Below are 19751 nucleotides of genomic sequence, written 5' to 3' on the forward strand. Positions count from 1 at the left end.
GTACGCGGGCCTCTCACTGTTGTGGCCCCTCCCATTGTGGAGCACAGGCTCCGGACGTGCAGGCTCAGCGGCCATGGCTCACAGACCTAGCTGCTCTGCGGCATGCGGGATTCTCCCGGACCGGGTCACGAACCCATGTCCCCTGCATCGGCAGGCGGACTCTGAACCACCGCACCACCAGGGAAGTCCATCCTCTCCAGATTTTAGTTCTAAAAATTTCTCTCATCTATTTCAAGGTAACTGGCAGAGCTAAGTGTCAAACCCAGATTGACTCAAGTGTCTGTGTTCTCAATCACCTTAATAAGGTAATTGCCCAATACTGTCAAAACTCAAAGAATTTTCAATACCGTATTACAAACTTGACTGTAACATTGCCCTGCCGCCTCCAAGACTGGGTACGTATCTAATAATACTCAACACTTACCATTTCTCTGGCTTCATTAGTGAACTGAAATGTATTTGACAGAACTTCTATGTTGGTTGCTCGTTCTAATTTGTCACGACGGTCTGTTGAAATATTAAACCTAACGTGGTCACCTTCCAGCAGGGTCACCTTGGATTTCGTATCTTTATCTCCAAAGGGAAGTTCTTTAGGAATCACAAAATCAACTTTGATGCGTCCTGGCAATGGGTCATTCTGATGAAAAGGAAAAACTATTTTAGCTGGAGATTTCTCACCCTTCCTAGTTCTAAGTCAAACAAGAAGAACATACAGCAAACCCATTTTATAACAGATAGCTCCCTAAAGGAAAAAAAGGTGTTGATAACGTAAGTCCAATTTGAAAGGTTTGTGCTCTATGGTCACATGACACAACCATAAAAATCATGATACTGCAGTTAAGATCCTGCACTCTGATACTGAGAGATTTTATTTAAGGAAAAGAATTTCAGTCTTTCATGTTCTACATTTCCTTAGCAATGACACCACTGGTCTCATCTCTTCACCCCACCCCACCCCCACCCACCAACAGGAAAAAAAAACCAAACTGGGGTGCACACATGCACACATGAATTTTTTTACCAATCTAACCAGTATTTTTTTTTGCCCCCTTCTCCGTATCACCCAGTTTAAAAAAAAAAGAAAGAAAAACATATTCATGGATGTACCAATGGTTTCTCATATAGTTTAATTACACACATAAAATACTTAACTGCTCCACTGTCACAAAATTACATTAATTGAAAGTAATAAAACTTCTGTATACCATACCGTATTATTCTATTACTGATGAGGTGTAAGATGACTCTTCTGAAAAAACACTATTTACCTGGGTTTTACTGGGTACTTTTGGGATAACTTTGGTTACAGTTCCTTCAAAATGTTCAATGCTGATATCTTCAAAAATGACTGTTCCTTGAGGCAATAGTCTGACATCTGTTGCAACTTCTTTACCCTACATCAGAAGGGAGTGGAGAGGGCGAGGGGAACCATGTCACTTTAAGTGTTTCCTAAAATTTTAACTCACTACTTATCTTAAAAGAAGGCCAAAGATCAAGTTATTCAACTATCTTATCTTACATTTCTGTCCTTGATTGTGAATTCCACGTCATCTCCAGGCTGCAAGGTTTCTAAGTCACCCTTAAATTCACTATAGTGAAAGAATATCTCCTTTACAATATCACCTCTTTCAATAAAACCAAACGCATCCTAAAGCCAAACAAATATGAAGAAACAGTAGGAATATTATGTACTATTCAGTGCACATATTTATGATTACAATTTACAATCAATAAGCCTTTTCACAAAATTATACTCCAGTGGAAACAATATTACTTGGTAAAGTCTAATATTAATATCAATTAAATGGCCCATTTTATTAAAGAACATAATTAGTAACCAAGGAATTTTAAGAGATTACTTCTGATGTTAACAATTAAATATTTTTAAAGGAAATATAAAGAGGAAAAACAAAAGGCTTGGGTTTGAAAGACTTAAAGCAGTCAAAGAAAAAACTAAAGTTTCTCAAATCCAATCGACACTTACCTTCATGGCACAAACTACTCCCTGATAGCGAGCTTGTTTCTTTTTCAACAGCATAATATTACGAGCACTTACAGCACCAGTACTAGAACAAAAGAATCGGGTGGGGACGGTGGGGACCAAAGAGGGGTGAAAAATGCATTGGCTTGGTTAGACATGATGAGTTTAGAGAAACAAACTAGTTTTCTGAGGCCTCAGGAATTCTGTATCATCATTAATATAAGGTTTTATAATACATAATCCTTTTCATATGGCTTCACATGCAAAGGACTTTTGCGCAAACTCCCTAGCCTTTTAAATTGGGCACACATATATGGCATTGTTTCTCCCAGACTGCTGAAATAAGGCCACAAATTGGTTGCAACCAGATGGGGAATGCTAAAGTTTTAGAAAGGCCATTACGTGAACAAACACTAAGTAGGTATTACGTACTGCAAACAAAGGTACATGGGATAAAGAGATAAATAAGAGATAGTCCTGTTTGCAATGAATACTGAATTTACTAGCTATCCCATCAATTATTTCTGATTCAACAGTCATAAAAGAAACATGAGTAAATGCAGTGATTATAGGAGATATCTGCTATGCTTTAGAAAAGTTCAGGACTTCCCTGGTGGCCCAGTGGTTAAGAATCCGCCTGCCAATGCAGGGGACAGGGGTTCGAGCCCTGGTCCGGGAAGATCCCACAAGCCAATGGAGCAACTAAGCCCGTGTGCTGCAGCTACTGAAGCCCGCTAGCCTAGAGCCTGTGCTCTGCAGCGAGAAGCCACCGCAATGAGAAGCCCGCCACTGCAACAAAGACCCAACACAGCCATAAATAAATAAATTAATTTAATTTAAAAAAAAAAAAAAAGTGATGTTCACCTCCATTGAAAACAGACATCACATGTTGCTGCAGCAACAATGTAAATCAGATTTCGTTTTAAAGATGGCACACACAGTGTAAGATGCAACAGTATTTGTTGGTGTTGTTTATAAGATCTGCAGACCAACTAATTACTTCCCTTAATTCTTCATGGACAAATTGTCACCCAATTGTGCTTTTTTTATTTCAAAAATTTAACAGACTAACAAAGACACTGGAAAAATCCTATTTGCTCTTGCAACTTACTACAATGAAAAGGCTTTATTTAGAGCCAGATTGGGATTCAAACGTCAATTTAAAAGCTGTATGACTTTAGGCAAATTACTTTATGAGAACATACCTCATTTTACAGATGAAGAAACTTACCAGATGAGGCTGTTCTGAGGATTAACAACTGTACATAAAATATTTAGTACAAGTTCTTAGCACATTCAAGAACTTATTAAGATTAAATAAAGCCCTTTCACTGGCTCCCCATCCACCTCAAACTCAAGCCCTATTCCCAAGTTTCCTAACTTGACATTAAATTGAGGCCTCAGACTAGCACTACTAATATCAATCTACAACTCAATCCAATTCCTTCTAGTCTTACAAGAGGTAAGGTTCAAGGCTAATAATTCTGCACACTCTTGGGACTTTTCTTTCTGTACTGCCATTCAAAGTCCATTCCCAGCACTTTCTCCTGTTTTTAACTTCCTTCTGTACTTGTATCTGTTTCTCCCACTCCAAAATAAAAATAATCATCCCTGGGCTTCCTTAACTACACTTTCCTTAACTGCTTATGCCAATGAATTCAACAGCTCTAACTCTTGTCCATAACTAGTTTGTTCAGATCTATATATGCAACTACATATTTAATATCTTCCCCCAAAGACACCTCAAAGTCAAAATGCCAAAATAAGCACAATTCTTCTCCCACTCTTAATACTTTCTGCTGTACCTCCTTAGTCCAGTTAATGGTATCATCATCTGCCCAGTAGCCCAAGCCAAAAAAAATGGCATTTGGGACTCCCTTTCCCTTAGTTCTAATACACACCCCTATCTAAAAAGTTATAAAATTTGGTGATTTTATCTTCTCAATGTGACTTGACTTTTATACCCAAACACCCCTGGCCTGTCTATACTACACCCTCATCTTTCATATTAATTTTCATAACTCTGCCTCTAGTCTATAGCATCCCTACTCTCCAAAAGCCTACCGTCTCCACCACTTCCAACAACAGAAACCAATCACACTTCCCCATTTAAAATCCTTCAAAGACACCTGTGACGAATGAATAAAGTTCAAACTTCATCTTTCCATGATCCAGTCAATTAAATCAACTCCAACTTTTGGCCTCTTCCCCCATGGTACTTCCTCTATCCAGAATGTTTTTCTCATCTCCCTAGTGACTTCCTCGTCGTAAAGCGCACCTCAAGCACTGCTGCTATGGCAGAACCTTCACTGATCTCTAGAATAGTTCCTTGAAAGTTCTGACCATGTTTTAATTATCCTCCTATCTCTGACACCCTGCATAGTGCCTGTCATAGAATTGACACTCAAATGCTTAGCTGATGAATAAAAATTTAAAAGATCATGAAAATTATCCAGATTTACAAGTTAGGTTTTTGACTTGCTTCAAATTTCTTATTGTAAAAGGAAAATAAAAACAAAAACAGAAAAACAAACCACTTAGGTGGGAAAAAAGAACTTACTGTTTATTGTTATCAATTACAAAGTTTATTTTATCTCCAGTTTCCAGCTGAACATTCCCTTCAACATCTTCAGGGGTGTAAGTCAGATAAAACACTTCCTGTGGATTAATAAGGCATTATTACTATACTGGCAGGATGCATGTTCAGTGTATACTGTGATTTACTTTGTTAAATACTTCTTAAACTGGCATTTAAAGCCAAATTTCTTAAAATTAAATGCCTTTTGACAAGCACATAGTTTATTCACATAAGCACACTTCCCCTCCAAGGTGCTGATGACTTCTGCGAGTCCACAGCTGAGCAGCAATCCAACTTCAAAAAGCTTACACACGTGGAAGCATTTGCCCAGAGGCTGTAGTTACATTTCAAAAAAAACAATTTTTATATAAGGCATTCCAAACAAAAAAGCTGAGTTAGTGCTTAAAAGGAACCAGAAAAAAGATCCCCTCCCACAACCCCCAAAAAAAGCGAGTAAAAGAAGCATTTTACCTTAATGTTCTAACTAAGGTCACACTTGGGCAAGCTAAGACACTTGGAAGTCCTATGGATTTTTTTCTTTTTAGATTTTTTGATAATGCTGCACTCGAAGCCTCTTCAAAACCAAATTTTAAACTGATTTTTATCAACTGCAGCTTACGTTTCCTATTTTGAATTTTAAAGTACGCTTATAGATCACATGGTGGATCAGGCAAAGGTTTAAGAAAAATACACAAGTTTACCCCATTACGTTCGTAGCATACACTCCCTGTTGGACTCTGACCCGGGGCAGCTGGAGATTTACTCTCTAAGTTGTGAGGAACAGCGCACACAACCTACCAGTCAAAAAAAAAAAAATTTCCATTGCTAATCATTTCAGGAGCAGCACTGTGCAATATAAACTGAATTTTAATATCCTCTATACTATACAAAGGGATACATTTTAATATGATCCACAAGAGGATGTCATGCTGCCAAGTTCCAAACTTACAGTACATAAGCTGACTGTAAGTATAGACTTAGGGTTATGTGTAAAAACCCAAATTGAGTCTTGACCAAATTTTTATTTCAGGTCAAGAAATGCCAGTGCTTCTGATATAATTTTAAAATAGTAACTTTTATATACTATAGCTCTCTTGCGTGCAAACTGAGGAGATGGGGAGAATCTTCCTTTTCTAATGTGAAAGATATGCAAATGCAGGGCCCTAAGAAAACATAAAGCATCTAAGTCACTAACTTGTCCATTAATTCGTTCTTCAGGGAGGATTTCTTGTTTTATCTTCACCAGTTTAACAGCAATGGGCTTCCCAGTCCGCCGGTCAGATGATACTTCAAATTCAACATCATCTAAAACAAAGAGAGTGTTGTGTTTGGTGGACTAATTTTGGCCAAATGGTATCTCACTTTCAAGCTAAACTTAATGAGGCATTTGAGTTTCCTTAGACTGGTGATTCTTAAAGTGTGGTCCCTGCATCAGCAGCAGCATCACCTGGAATGTAGCAGAAATGCAAATTCCCAGGCCCTACTCCAGACCCACTCCAAAACAAATTCTGGGCATCACGTACAGTAATCTGCATTTTAACAAGCCTTGTAGGTAATTCTGATACACACTAATGTTTCAGAACCACTGCTTTAGACTAAGCTAGCCATATCTTAGTTTTCATGGCACCTACACATACTACAGCTGATGCAACGTAATGATGACGTTTGGCAAGCTTCCCCCCTCACCCCCAAAATCCCTCTATACCCTGAGTTTCTTCATCTGTAAAATGAGGATTAACCAAAATAACACTCTTGTACAGTTTAGAGGATTTGGTATGCCAAATATTCATGTAACTATTGTTCTTTTTTCTCAAAGATATTTTAAAAAAACACACACTGAGACCTTGTAACTTCAGTCCTTTAATAAGCCACACATTTTCACATGTGAAAGTAATTTCTATGTTGTCAGCCAAAATGAATTTCCACATAGTCCAAGTGGTGACATTGTAAGAGTTATTTCTTTCAGGTACTACTCAAACTAGTACCTGGCAAAATAATTAAAACTAACATTATAAAGTTTAATTTTTTCACTGGCTTAAAATCTAATATATAACCAAACAGTCATTATTGGGGGAATAACAATTAAATATACCAAGTGTCTATTTAAAAAATATTCAAAGATATCTTTAATCAATTACTCTCTCATCCCTCAAAAAGACTACCACCACAACAAAAATCAGGATTCTGCTAATTTATATAAACAAACTTCAGTAATTGGTACAATTAAAAGGCCAAAAGCATAACACTGTCATGAGTAAGTTGATATGCAAGATAAATTTGTGATTAGTTTTATAAAAAGGAGAACCAACAGATTACCTCCTACTTTTAAGTCCTGCAGGTTGCCATTATACTGTGAACAGTGGAAGAAAAGTCTAGCTTGACGTTCTGAACACTGAATAAATCCATAAGAGGTTAGCAGTTTTTCAATAACCCCAGTTTCACGCAGTGCTGCTGAAGTACCATTGGGGTACCCATTATGCCCATTGTTGTGGAGAAGATTTGGATCAAAGCTCATCTGTTTTAAAAAGAGAAAGAACTCAATACATATAGATCTGTATATTACCTCCATAGCTTACTATAAAGTCTGATCAACAAATCACTGAATTTTCATATAACTGATTCACTTTGTTATAAAGCAGAAACTAACACACCATTGTAAAGCAATTATACCCCAATAAAGATGTTAAAAAAAAAAAATCACTGAATTTTTAACATAAAAAGGCAAATAAAGGTAAAACAAATAAAGGGAAGATTATGTGTTTTTATTACTGAAATGTTAATTTAGCTAATAAAACATTTCAGAGGAAGTAATTCAAATTATTTTGGGGGAACTGCCCCAATTCATGGTAGAATTTTCACTTACCAAACAAATAGAATTTCTGGAGTTTAAATATTAAGATAAAGTAACTATATAAGTAAAAGCTGCCTTTACATTAACTTTAAATTACTAAAACAACAGTATCAGAACAAAGGTAACTACTATTCAAGAGATGGAAACCCAAACTACCAGGACATTTCATTAAATTTATTAATACTTATTTTGAAACGTAAATAGAAACCCTGATGCTATTTGGTAAGCCGTGCATCTTGAAGGCAATTATTTAAGTTAGTAGAGATTAAAACAATAAAAGAAACTTTCCATGCAATACTTATTTCAAACTAGAAAATACATGCATGCTCAGGTCCTTTAATGGAAGATGACTCAAAATAATGAGTTAGAAAGCAAGAGTCTTCTAAGAACTCCAAGACAACAAAAGCTCTTCAATCCTAAAAATCTTCAATCACTTCACAGGTACAATTAAAGAAATCTTTTCACCTGTTTCAGACACTGAACTCTCTAAATACTGTCATTTGTTTCTATGGTCAGATAAAGCAAAATAAAACATTCTTTAGTGAACAGAAGGGCTATTTATTTAAATGCAATGCACTGGGACCTATTTAATCATCAGATACTGTCTATCACATTGGATAATTCATTTTATTTAAGTGAAGCATGGAAATAGGGCAAAATCCCTAGGAAAGGTTAGTCTATAATTGATTTACTATAGCAACATATCCACATCTTTATACCTAGTTTTAGACCCTTTCATTGAAAATTTGACTTATAAACATTTTCATTTAAGTTTGACGTTGGGCAAGTAAAAAAATTTTTCATCAGGAAAAAAAGATGACTGAAATTCTAAAAAGATAAACTCAAGTTTTAAGTAAACACTGGGTGGGATAGCCAAATCATGCAAATCAAAGCCATCACATCTGTAGGTGGTTAAGTTCTAATTCATTCATGCTAGACACTCTTTTGTGTCGGATGTGTACTAACTCATTTAATTTTTACAAAAGCCCATGAGGAATACTGTCCCAATTTTACCAATGACAAAACAGACATTGAGATTAAATGACTTGCCAAAGTCAAATGACAGAGGAGTTGAACAAAGAAGGTCTACCTCTACAATACTGACTCGAAACTAGGGCTTCTCAAACTGAAGTTACCCAGTGATCTGGTTAAAATACAAAATCTGATTCAGCGGCAGGGGTTTGAGATTCTCCACTTCTAACAAGCTCCCAAGGTGATACCAATACTTCTGATTCTTGGACACACTCTGAGTAGCAAGGCCTAAACTATTAAACTTACCTTTCAAGATTCAAGGTGAAGGAAATACTTAGGGAAGTTAGAAAGTGAGTTTGCAGGGTATTTCAATCAAACTGAGTGGCCCTTCTGAGTCATGCTCTTAACACAAAGAAAAAAGCTGGGATGACTGCTTCCCTGACTTACAGATCTCTGATACGTGGGGGTCCTCTTTTGTTTTTTAGTCCCAGATGAGGTAGAAGATGAAGATAAAGGTAAAGAAAGTGAAGGAGGGGCTGTAGGAGGGGGATGAGGATCTGATGACACAGTAAAAACGTTCTCCATCTCAAACAGCTGTGATAACATAGCACAATGTTTACAACTATGATCAATAACAATTTAACACACATTTGACAGTCAACCTGTATATCTTTACATTTATCACTAAGTTAGTTTAGCAAAATATAATTCATTTAATCAGATTTCTATCAACAAAATAAATTATAGCATTAACACTAAACGGTCAAACTGAAATGTATTTTTTAAGCACTTACTTAACCCCTAATCCATAACATTTACAATTTTAAAAATGCCATAAGGACTCTGGTGGTTGCTACGGCAAGACAACTGAGACCAACTTCTTCTCAATGTCCCACAACTTTACACAGAATCCAATATTCTCAATCACTTGTCTCCCTCAAGTAGGGTACACACAGGATAATCTAATGGGGTGTAGGAAGAAAATATCTGAACTAGAATATATATATTTGGCCAGAGATAAAAACTAGCTTTTACAAATGGTTATTATGTATTTATAGAAGAGGCCTTGCTGAGTTGATATGTCAGGTCGTATCACGTCATACATTACTTAAGTACTCTGAGGAAAGAGTGGAGAACCTCACAAGAGATTGACAATGAAGCCCTCGTTCATTTACTTTCAGCATATTAAAGTTTACATCTCTCCAATTAAGTGTACATATTTAGCTATCTAGTTTAACTAAACTGCCCTCACAAATAGACAAACTGTTGAAAAAGATTCCCACAGAAGAATCTTAGAAGATAATGCTAATAAAGCAAGCAAAGGCAGAGAATTGGAAGCCAGCACTTCTAATCCTAGTATTAGTTCTTGTACCTCCACATTATGAAATAAATGACCATCTAATGAGATCTGACAAGTCTGACAAAACATTAAGATCAAGACTATGATACAGACTTATACCAGTACCAATAAAACATAAAACGCATACTGTCCCTCAGGTATTAATTCATGATAGTATAAAGTTTTTAAATTAAACACTCATAAACTAAGCATCCAGATATATATATTTCTAGTGGGGTTGAAAAGTTTCTACACTGTTAACAGGTACACTATTTTCACAATATTGCTTATTTCACCTTTGTCTTATTGGTACCACTGCTTCACAATGCAAATGGAGCAGTATAATCACACGATTTATAAATATACACACATACATACATGCTCTTGACATACATGCTCTTCTTGTTAAACAGTATGATCAAATTAATTTGAAGACCACTATTCCACCATCACTGACTTAGACCATGACTTTCAAGCTGTGCTTTTTTCATGTTTAGACTAGTTCTTACCGCCATACAAGTAAGAACGCAATGAATGATACGATCTGTAATACATAGGCCAGGAAGCTGCAAAAACCACATTCTCAAGTCTCCAGTCCTAGTAGTCCTAGCTGAAGGTAAGAGGTAAGACTCACGTTTTTCTCACCCTAAGGGAAAATGAACCAGAATGAGAAGGGATTAGAGCTATCATTTCTTCCTAAGACTAAACTATTCCCCAACAAGCATACTGGAATTTAGGCTATACTGCTCATCTCATCTCACCTTTAGATGTGCACATCAAAACAGAATTGAACCAGAACCTCTCCTTTCTCCTAGCACCTTTCCTGACTTAAGTATTTTTCTCTAGCCTTTATCTAATTTGAGGGCTACTTTTTAAAAAGGGAAACCCATATATCACTCAAGCAACTTTAGATAAGACAGTATGTTAACCCTTAAAAGAATTCCTAATAGTTCAGCTAAATTTTTTTAAAACCAGCACCATCAAAACTTTAAAGCACCATTAAACAAAAGTGATGTTCCTTAAAAAACAAAACAAACAAAACCACCAAACAATTACGTAAAAAGAGAAATCCAATGGAAAAAGTAGACAGCTCAACAACAGATGCTTGTTTATAAAAAATTAACATAAAGACAACATCAAAAAAGGGGGTGGTGGTGGATCAGTATGTAAATGTTACTTGGCTTTTTTTTAAATGGGGGAAAATCAATTTAGTTGCTCATCTCACAGTATACAAAAAATATATTCTAGATGAACTGTGTTAAATGCCTTAACAAATATTAAATAAAAATGTATGCATTTATAAAGTTTTTGGAAGGGGGCACTTTCTAGGTTTAAAGTCAATAGAAAAAAACGCCAAGGGAAAGGATAAATATTTGATTACATAAAAAGTATAAGCTTTTATACTCAAACCTAAAGAGAACAAACGCAAATGTAAATATATGAGTGTATCATTAAAGAATTTAAGCAAATCAGTAAGAATTAAACTACCAGAATATAAGCTCTATGAAAGCAGGGGCTTTTTGTTCAAAGATAAATCCCTAGTGTTAGACAGTGCTTGGCACATAGTAAGCACTCATTTGCTGAATTATGGAAAGACATTAAGACAAATAAGTCTTAAAAGATCATTCATTAAACACAAAACATATGAACTTCAATTCTAGCAAGCAAAAATTTAGATAAAACAATTATTCATTTATCAGACTATCGAAGATAAAAGATTTAAAAAATTGAGAAAGTAGGTTAAGAACAACATGCTAATATATGTTCATGGTGGCAAACTGGTGCAACCTTTCTGAAATACAGTTTAACCACATGTACCAAAATGTGGAGGTGCTTTCCTTAATAATTCCACTGCAGGAAACTTATCATGGGGAAATGTGAAATGCGGACAAGGCTTTATGCACAAATGTGTTCATTAAAATGTTTTAATAACAAATTCCCGGAAACAATCTAAAGTTTCATAGTCATTTATATTATGACAAAAATATTTCTATAATATAATTTCAACTGTATTTTAAAAAGGAAAGACCAGGAAAGTCTACTTCAATACTCCCAGACAATGTAACACTTAAGATGGTGTTCTAAGTGCACAGAGCTAAAATTGGTAAATGGGAACAGAACTCAGTACTCACTCCATGGCTCACATTCTTAACCACTGCTTTATATGCTAAACCAGAACTCGAATGCCTACAATGCATCAGCACTGTTCTAGGTTCCACATGTATAGTAGTGAACACAGCAGACGAACACCCCCAACACCAAGTTTAGACTTTCTACTCTTTTCTATGTATTTGTTTTTAATCAGAAAGTCATTAACGGGACTTCCCTGGTGGCACACTGGTTAAGAATCCGCCTGCCGATGCAGGGGTCACGGGTTCGATCTCTAGTCCGAGAAGATTCCCACATGCCACGGAGCAACTAAGCCCGCGAGCCACAACTACCGAGCCCTCGGGCCTAGAGCCTATGCTCCGCAATGAGAAGCCATCATATCGAGAAGCCCGCGCACTGCAACGAAGAGGAGCCCCTGCTTGCCGCTCGCTTTAACTAGAGAAAGCTCACACGCAGCAATGACGACCCAAACATGGCCCAAAAAATTTTTTAAAAATCATTAACAATGATTTTTTTTTTTAAAGGAGAAATGGAAAAGAGTCACAGATCAAATTTAAACTTCACTTCTAATTCAAGAAATCAACTAAAGTTCCCTAAAGAACACAGAACTAGAATCAAAAGACTGGCTTTTAGTCTTGCTTCTCATACTTTTTAAAACTTCTCTGGGATTGTTTCTGCAGATGTAAAATGATGGCCTAAGTGATTTCCAAATTCCCTTGGGAGGTGGGGGAAAAAAATCAAAATTCTGTGCTCTGTAATTTCTTCTTGCAACATCTCTGAGCTGTTTCCCCCTCCTTTTTCCTAACCTAGTCTGCCTGGCTCCCACTGAAAAGGAATTAGTTTAGAAAAGGCAACCTATTTCACTGTATGACAGTTTTAGAAAATGACTGTTTTCTTAATCTAAACATACTTCCCCTTAACTTCCTTTGCTCCTTTCAGTTTTCGGAATGCAACTGTTTTTCAGACTAACTGCTGTCTTCTGGATATGTTTCAAATTATTATTCACTGAAGTACATTTCACTACTATTCTTACTGTACCCTGACCAATATATAGAAAGCACTGAGTGATTACGTTTCTGGATTCTGTAGACTAAAGTTTGAGTAACTTTATATAACTAAAAACAACAATAACAACAAAACTCTATTACTCCTGGGCTTCCCTGGTGGCGCAGTGGTTGAGAGTCCGCCTGCCGATGCAGGGGATACGGGTTCGTGCCCCGGTCCGGGAGGATCCCACATGCCGCGGAGCGGCTGAGCCTGTGAGCCATGGCCGCTGAGCGTGAGCGTCTGGAGCCTGTGCTCCGCAGTGTGAGAGGCCACAGCAGTGAGAGGCCCACATACCGCAAAAAAAAAAAAAAACCTCTATTACTCCTTAATAAATTAGTAAAATCATATTTTCTCCTTTTAGTACTTGTATAACTGATCATTTGTTACTAAAGAAAAAACTAATCTAATGCTTTTAAATTTCTTAGTTAACCTGGAATTCCAATTTAGAGGGATAATTTTAAATCATTAGCCTTTGTAATCTGTCTTTTAAGCATTCTATGTCCTTCCTTAATACCCACCTCACAGGGTTGAGGGGACGGTTATACAAAAACCCTGGAATGGTGCTTAGTACAGAGCACACACATAACTACTTACCACTAAATCTTTTTAAAAAGTAGAGCAAGAAGAGAATCTGGCAGCACACATATGGAGACCTCTCTGAAAACCAGTCCATTAGTCAAAGCCTTTTAATGCTTATAATCCAATCTATATTCCATACTGACCACTATGTTATCAAGAGATACTCTGTCAAATCTCCTTATTGAAAGATCTTATTTTTTATTTGTTTGCTCCTGGATTTTTGCTAGGGATGGAGAGCAGGCTCCAAAGTTCGCACACCTGACTTTGAAAAATCAATCAAGACATTTACAGTTCCTGATCATAGGTCTCCACACCCCTAGCCAAGTTACCCTGTTATCTTCTCATTCACCTGAAGCTTTAGTTTTCTTTTAATGTTCCTAGCTTTGCTTTCCTTCTTGTCACCTTAAACTGTCTTTGATCAAAATACTCATCAAAACAATCCATGTCTATCTTCACATGACAAACTTCTTATAAGCCTTATTCATTGATATTTTTTAAGGCCAATCCCACTCCTCAATATTTGTATTCATTCCTAATTATGTACTACTTTTACTGTTTTTTACAAAGGCTCTTTTAAAATCTGTGGTTCTCAGATGTAGAGAACAAACTTATAGTTACCAAGGAGGGAAAGGGCAGGGTGGGATGAATTGGAAGACTGGGACTGACATATATACACTACTATGTATAAAATAGATAACTAATGAGTACCTACCTACTGTATGGCACAGGGAACTCTACTCAATGCTCTGTGGTGACATAAATGGAAAGGAAATCTAAAAAAGGGTTGATATGTGTATATGTGTGACTGATTCACTTTGCTGTACAGCAAGAAACATAACATTGTAAAGCAACTATGCTCCAATAAAAATTAAAGTAAAAAAAAAAAAAAACCCAAAATCTGCGGTTCTACTGCATTACCAAATCTGTTTCCTTAGCTGCACTCATTTTAAATGGAATAATTCACAACTGTACAATCAGAACACGTTTTACTGTCAATAACCCCCCAATTGTTATTTATCTGTTTGTAAATATGTGAATTAATCTATATAACTCAACTTTTTTTTTTTTTTTTTCTTTGCAGTACGCAGGCTTCTCACTCTTGTGGCCTCTCCCGTTGCGGAGCACAGGCTCCGGATGCGCAGGCTCAGCAGCCATGGCTCACGGGCCCAGCCGCTCCGCGGCATGTGGGATCTTCCTGGACTGGGGCACGAACCCGTGTCCCTGGCATCGGCAGGCGGACTCTCAACCACTGCGCCACCAGGGAAGCCCTTACATAACTCAACTTTTGACAGCTATGCATGCATTTACGCATTAAAAATGTTCACGTAGCAGATGATGGCTTTCTCTCACAATGGTCTGCGATGCCATTGTGGGCAGTGCCAATAATGCCAATGGCTCAGCTGATGCCAGAAGGAGCAGGGAGCGGCTTTTGAGCTTAGGCTTCCTGAGAAGTTCAATGACTAAACTGGGATCCTCTAGGACAGGTTGTCAATAGCCCTCCCCTAGTCACCCTGTCTTGTTTCCTTACAGCTTTGCTTCCCCCCACCTCCACCACCCCGGGGCGGGATGCTCCTGTAGTAAACTAATATTCAGAATACAAAGATTAGGCTAAACAAAAAGCACTTCTACTTTAAATCCATCTCTACAATTCACGTCAATGCAATGAAAGCTGTAGCATCTAATCTTTTACCCTTCTGAATAGTAACGATAGAGCTGTACAATTTCAATCCCCATTATTTTATCTAACCCAGCACAAGTGGTACCAGTCTAAAATTATTTTTTAAAAAATCAGATGAGGAGGTAGGAAGAAACAAACAAAAAAAGCAAGTAATACAATAACCTTGGGCTTCCCTGGTGGCACAGTGGTTGAGAATCTGCCTGCTAATGCAGGGGACACGGGTTTGAGCCCTGGTCTGGGAGGATCCCACATGCCGCGGAGCAACTAGGCCCGTGAGCCACAACTACTGAGCCTGTGCGTCTGGAGCCTGTGCTCCGCAACGAGAGAGGCCGCGATAGTGAGAGGCCCACACACTGTGATGAAGAGTGGCCCCCACTTGCCACAACTAGAGAAAGCCCTCGCACAGAAACGAAGACCCAATACAGCAAAAATAAATTAATTAATTAAAAACAAAAGTACCAATGCCACTGTGGATGTGAGGATTAGTCAATGCTTAAAAAACAAAACAAAAAAACCCCTTAATACTGAGTAATTATATGTCTGTTTATGGGTAATTTAAATAAATTGGTGTTAATGGTAGTTTTAAATTAAGGAATTCTGGTCCACAGTAAGGTCATTACCACAGCCAGGTCCTTAACCTTTAAATAAACTGGAAATAAAGGCCCACTACTTCTTGAAATGGTGATGAAGCTTTTATAAGACAACAACCTAGGAGTGGTCTGTTTTCATTCTCCTCATTTGATCAATGAAGCGTTTTACAAAAGGATTACCACCCAGTTCTTGAAATTCTCTTCCTTGGCATTCCTACCTGGACTACCTATTTCTTTCAACATTCTCTTCTTTGGCACTTCTTCCTTTATTACCTATAAAGTGATGACTCCTTTCTGAATTCCAAGTCTTTATTTCTGCTGATTTTAGAAACTCTAGAAACTAAAGATTAAAAAGGATCAATTGCCCTTCACAATCTTACCTCCCCCAAACAACCACTGTTTAACATTCCATACTATAATATTTTCTCAACTTCAGATTACTAATAAAACAGATTTCCACAAATTCCTACCTGAACTTCCCCATTCCTATGAACAAAGATTTCTAACTTGGACAACTGGATAGACTAAATCAATTCCCTCCAGCCTCAACTTCCCATTCAACTAGTCACCAGTCCTATTACTTCTACCATTAAAACACCTAGTGTCTACCTCTTTCTCTGCCTTTACCCTAGCTTTTATCTTCCTTCCACTCTGTCCATTGCTCCTAACAGGTCTTCCCATCCTCAGCCTATTCCTTAAAAGTTGCACCATTTGTCTTTCAAAGATACATTTATGAACATGTAACTTTAAAATCTGAAGCAATAAACTATCTCAGGTTTGAAATACAAAATCCATTAAGCCCTTGCTTATAAACAGCTGACAACTTTCCTGAAAAATAAAGGCAAGTAGAGTGGGCCCTGTAGAACCTGCCTCCAGCAAGCCTCCCTTTCCAGTTATTCTCTCTGACCCACAAAACTGTATTCTCTACTCCGTTCATAACAGACTACTCAACATATACCACGTGCTTTCAGATCTCCCCAAATCTGCTCATTCCGTTACCTCTATACCTCTACCAAAAACTCTTCTCCCTCTTAACAAAGTACAACTCACCTTCAAATGTCCCTTCTCTGTAGAAAGACTACAAAGGGCACTCCTAACTGAAACCCTAACTTAATAGTACAGAGAGAGTTTTTCTTTCTAAGAGACCAATAAATCAAGAGACCTACATGTATTAATAAATATAATCTGGGGTGGAAAATCCCAGTTTTGGGCATAAATATTGTCATCTAACAAAAGACAACAAGTTAAAATAATCTAGTGTTGATATTTTCAGACTAATAGTTGATAATATAAACTGTTTTCAGAATACCTTTAGAAGCAAACAGATTAAGATTTTAAATTTAACCAAATAATTAGGAAATCTAGAATTATAAACTGATTCTTGCCAATAGGAAACGATAAACCTACCTCGCAGTGATAATCAAATATTGCACTTTCAGTAGTATTTGCTGATTCTTCTTTTTCAGCACACGTTTCAAAGGATGAAAGTTGCTAGTGTTAAAAAAAAAAAAAAAAAAGAAAAGAGAGAGAGAGCGCGCGTGCGAGAGAAAATGACCTATCAAGCTAATAAAGAATACAACTGCTGCTGCACCAGGCAATCTCACAGTACAGCACTGAAGAAAACAAAGACTACTAGCAGCGTTGGGAAGTGCTCTTTCAAAGCTGTTGAGTAGGCACAAACTTCTTGTTTCAGATCAAGTGTTGTGTCTTCAACTTAAGTGTACTCTTCTTTGGTCTTGTTGGTTGTTTCGAGGTTTGTTCCTTGCCTGATCTGAACTTGAAGCAGCAGTTTCAGGTGGTAAAGTCTGTTCTGTTACACTTCATACTAGAGATAAGAATGAAGACATTAAGTATAACTTACATAAAAGAATCAGGAACAGAAGGTAGCTAGAGGGACAAACTCATTTCATTAACTTAGAATCAAGCAAGGCAGAAAACTTGGAAGCACACACACTCAATGTCATTTAAGCAATCTCCCAAGTGCTAATGGATACCTCCTTTGGTACTGTACACTCAAAACCCGAAATTATTCAGTCCTTATTGACACCCCCCCCCACAAATAAATTCGAAGTTACATAACATAATATTCTATTTAGTATAAATGTTTTGTAACTACCTAGCACTGTGTTAGGTACTGTGGAAAACATAGAAGAATTTCCTGCCATCAGGGAGTTTACACCCTTGTTGAGAAGAGTTATTTATACATGGAGGGAAAACTAGAATATAGGACAAAATGTCCAAAATTAATTTGCTCAACTAATATCTGGGTATCTACTACATCACATACTATTCTAGAAATACTATTTATTGTTTATGCATCACCATCTGTGCATCAAAGCAACATGGTCAGAGAAGGCTTTTAGTTAAGAGGTAGACTATTTCAGCTTAATTTGGAGAAATGAGCAGATTTTTGAGAAAAAGAAAACAGCTGAGTATTCTAGGCATAAAATATCACATAAACCAAGCCAGAGTATACAACTAAATCCTAAGTCCCTTGAGAGCAGAGACCATGTATAGGATTTTCTATGCCTGACATCAAGGGAGCTTTATTGCATGAGACTGTCACAGCAAGTGTGGCTTGTTGTTTCAGAGGAATCAATAGGCTAGCCTGGCTAGAACAGAGGGCTGGGTTAAAGTGAAATGAGATGTATGGTGTGACAGATGCAGTAGAGCCAGATTATGAAGTGTTTCAACTTGATAATAACAGGAAACAGAGAGCCTTAGTTCTTGATGAAAGAGTATGAAATCCTGAAATCCTATGAAGGATCACTTAGTGAAGGAAACAGACGTCTATCTCATTAGAGCTGTTGCCATAAACAGATGAGGAATGTCTATAGAAGAGAAACAATTAAGATAAGAAGGGAAGAGAAGTGTAATATATGTATAAATAAAATCACAGAATTGTGCTTTGTATTAGCTGTAAAAAATTATTATTTTGCAGTGCCTCAAATGTTAGCTAAAATGGTGCTGTTAACTAAAATGACTTATATGGGGAAAAGAAAAGGTGGATTTGGTTTTAGATATACTGAGAGGTGGATAGTATATTTTAAGATCAGAAATAATGACTATAAGGTGAGAGGTCAGACCTGGTGAAACAGAGTAGGAGAGCTCAATATTAATCACACTGATACTTACCAGTAAAATGTAACAAACAAATTATTTAATCTCCCTGAGTTTCAGTTTCTCCTATGCAAAATGAAAACTTAGTAACAGCTGATCTGTGGCTATTGGGTATACCTAACATTCCATGACTTTATACAATAACTTCAAATATCAAATGTTACATTTGTCAAATCTTTCAATTTTATTTGGATCATTCTATTACCCAGACTAGACACTTCTTAGAGCAATGATTCTCAAATCACTTGGGAAGCTTTAAGACATACACATGCCCAGTTCCCACTCAAAGAGTAACTGAACTGGCCTGACGTAGGGCCACTTCTGTAATGATCTTTGATTCCTCCCTCTCCACCTACACACCCAATGTTGCAAGTCTTATCAATATTTCAAGATACCTTGTGTATTCATCTTTTGCCCTAAATGACATCATATTTTAGTCCAGGGGTCTGACACATCTGCTAACTTCCAGTGTCAACCCTTTCCATATTCTGCCACATAACACTACCAGACTGATTTATCTAAAATTCCAATTTCATCTCATTCATCTCATCTCCTTGTCCAAAATCCTCAGTGATTTTTCCAGCACTGTAAATGGGAAGTTCTTAAGCCTGGCTGCAAATCCAACCCACCTGGGACTTGGGGGGAGGGGAAACCAAAGCCTGGATCCCACCTTGAGATTCTAATTTAACTGGGGTTAGGTCCTAGGCACTGGTGTATTTTCCTTCCCACCCTGCCCCCAAGATGTTTCTGACTTGCAGCCAGCGTTTAACCACCACCATTCAAGGTGTGTCTCTTCTACCTTTACATCTTTACCTTCTTCTGCTCTCCAGTTCTTCTAGATAGGTGCATTTTCCTCCCTAATTCTTAAACGCAACTCTTGGGAGATTCCTGAATTCCAGTCTTTGTG

At 37.2% G+C, this 19751-nt stretch overlaps 1 protein-coding gene and 1 non-coding gene across 4 annotated transcripts in view; one reads left to right on the plus strand and one right to left on the minus strand.

Moving 5' to 3' along the window:
* The window catches only part of CSDE1 (cold shock domain containing E1), a 37122-nt gene that overhangs the window by 12727 nt on the left and 4644 nt on the right, over nt 1-19751 (minus strand). Inside the window, exons 2-10 of one of the 3 annotated variants that reach the window (XM_024764915.1) lie at nt 17132-17549; nt 6876-7074; nt 5755-5864; nt 5261-5353; nt 4542-4639; nt 1985-2066; nt 1520-1648; nt 1269-1394; nt 425-637 (exon numbers count right to left, since the gene is read on the minus strand). In XM_024764915.1, coding sequence (XP_024620683.1) covers nt 425-637; nt 1269-1394; nt 1520-1648; nt 1985-2066; nt 4542-4639; nt 5261-5353; nt 5755-5864; nt 6876-7074 — 1050 coding nt within the window. In that variant the 5' untranslated portion in view covers nt 17132-17549. The remainder of the gene's footprint in view (nt 1-424; nt 638-1268; nt 1395-1519; nt 1649-1984; nt 2067-4541; nt 4640-5260; nt 5354-5754; nt 5865-6875; nt 7075-17131; nt 17550-19751) is intronic. The other 2 variants (XM_024764917.1, XM_024764916.1) reach the window with 2 other exon arrangements.
* On the plus strand, nt 14784-14869 carry LOC112413090 (small nucleolar RNA SNORD35). The gene has a single exon (XR_003005897.1). It is a non-coding gene; the product is annotated as a small nucleolar RNA SNORD35 (small nucleolar RNA).

The sequence above is a fragment of the Neophocaena asiaeorientalis genome, unplaced genomic scaffold (genome assembly GCF_003031525.2).
Source record: "Neophocaena asiaeorientalis asiaeorientalis breed wild unplaced genomic scaffold, Neophocaena_asiaeorientalis_V1.1 scaffold62, whole genome shotgun sequence".
NCBI classification, from domain to species: domain Eukaryota; kingdom Metazoa; phylum Chordata; class Mammalia; order Artiodactyla; family Phocoenidae; genus Neophocaena; species Neophocaena asiaeorientalis.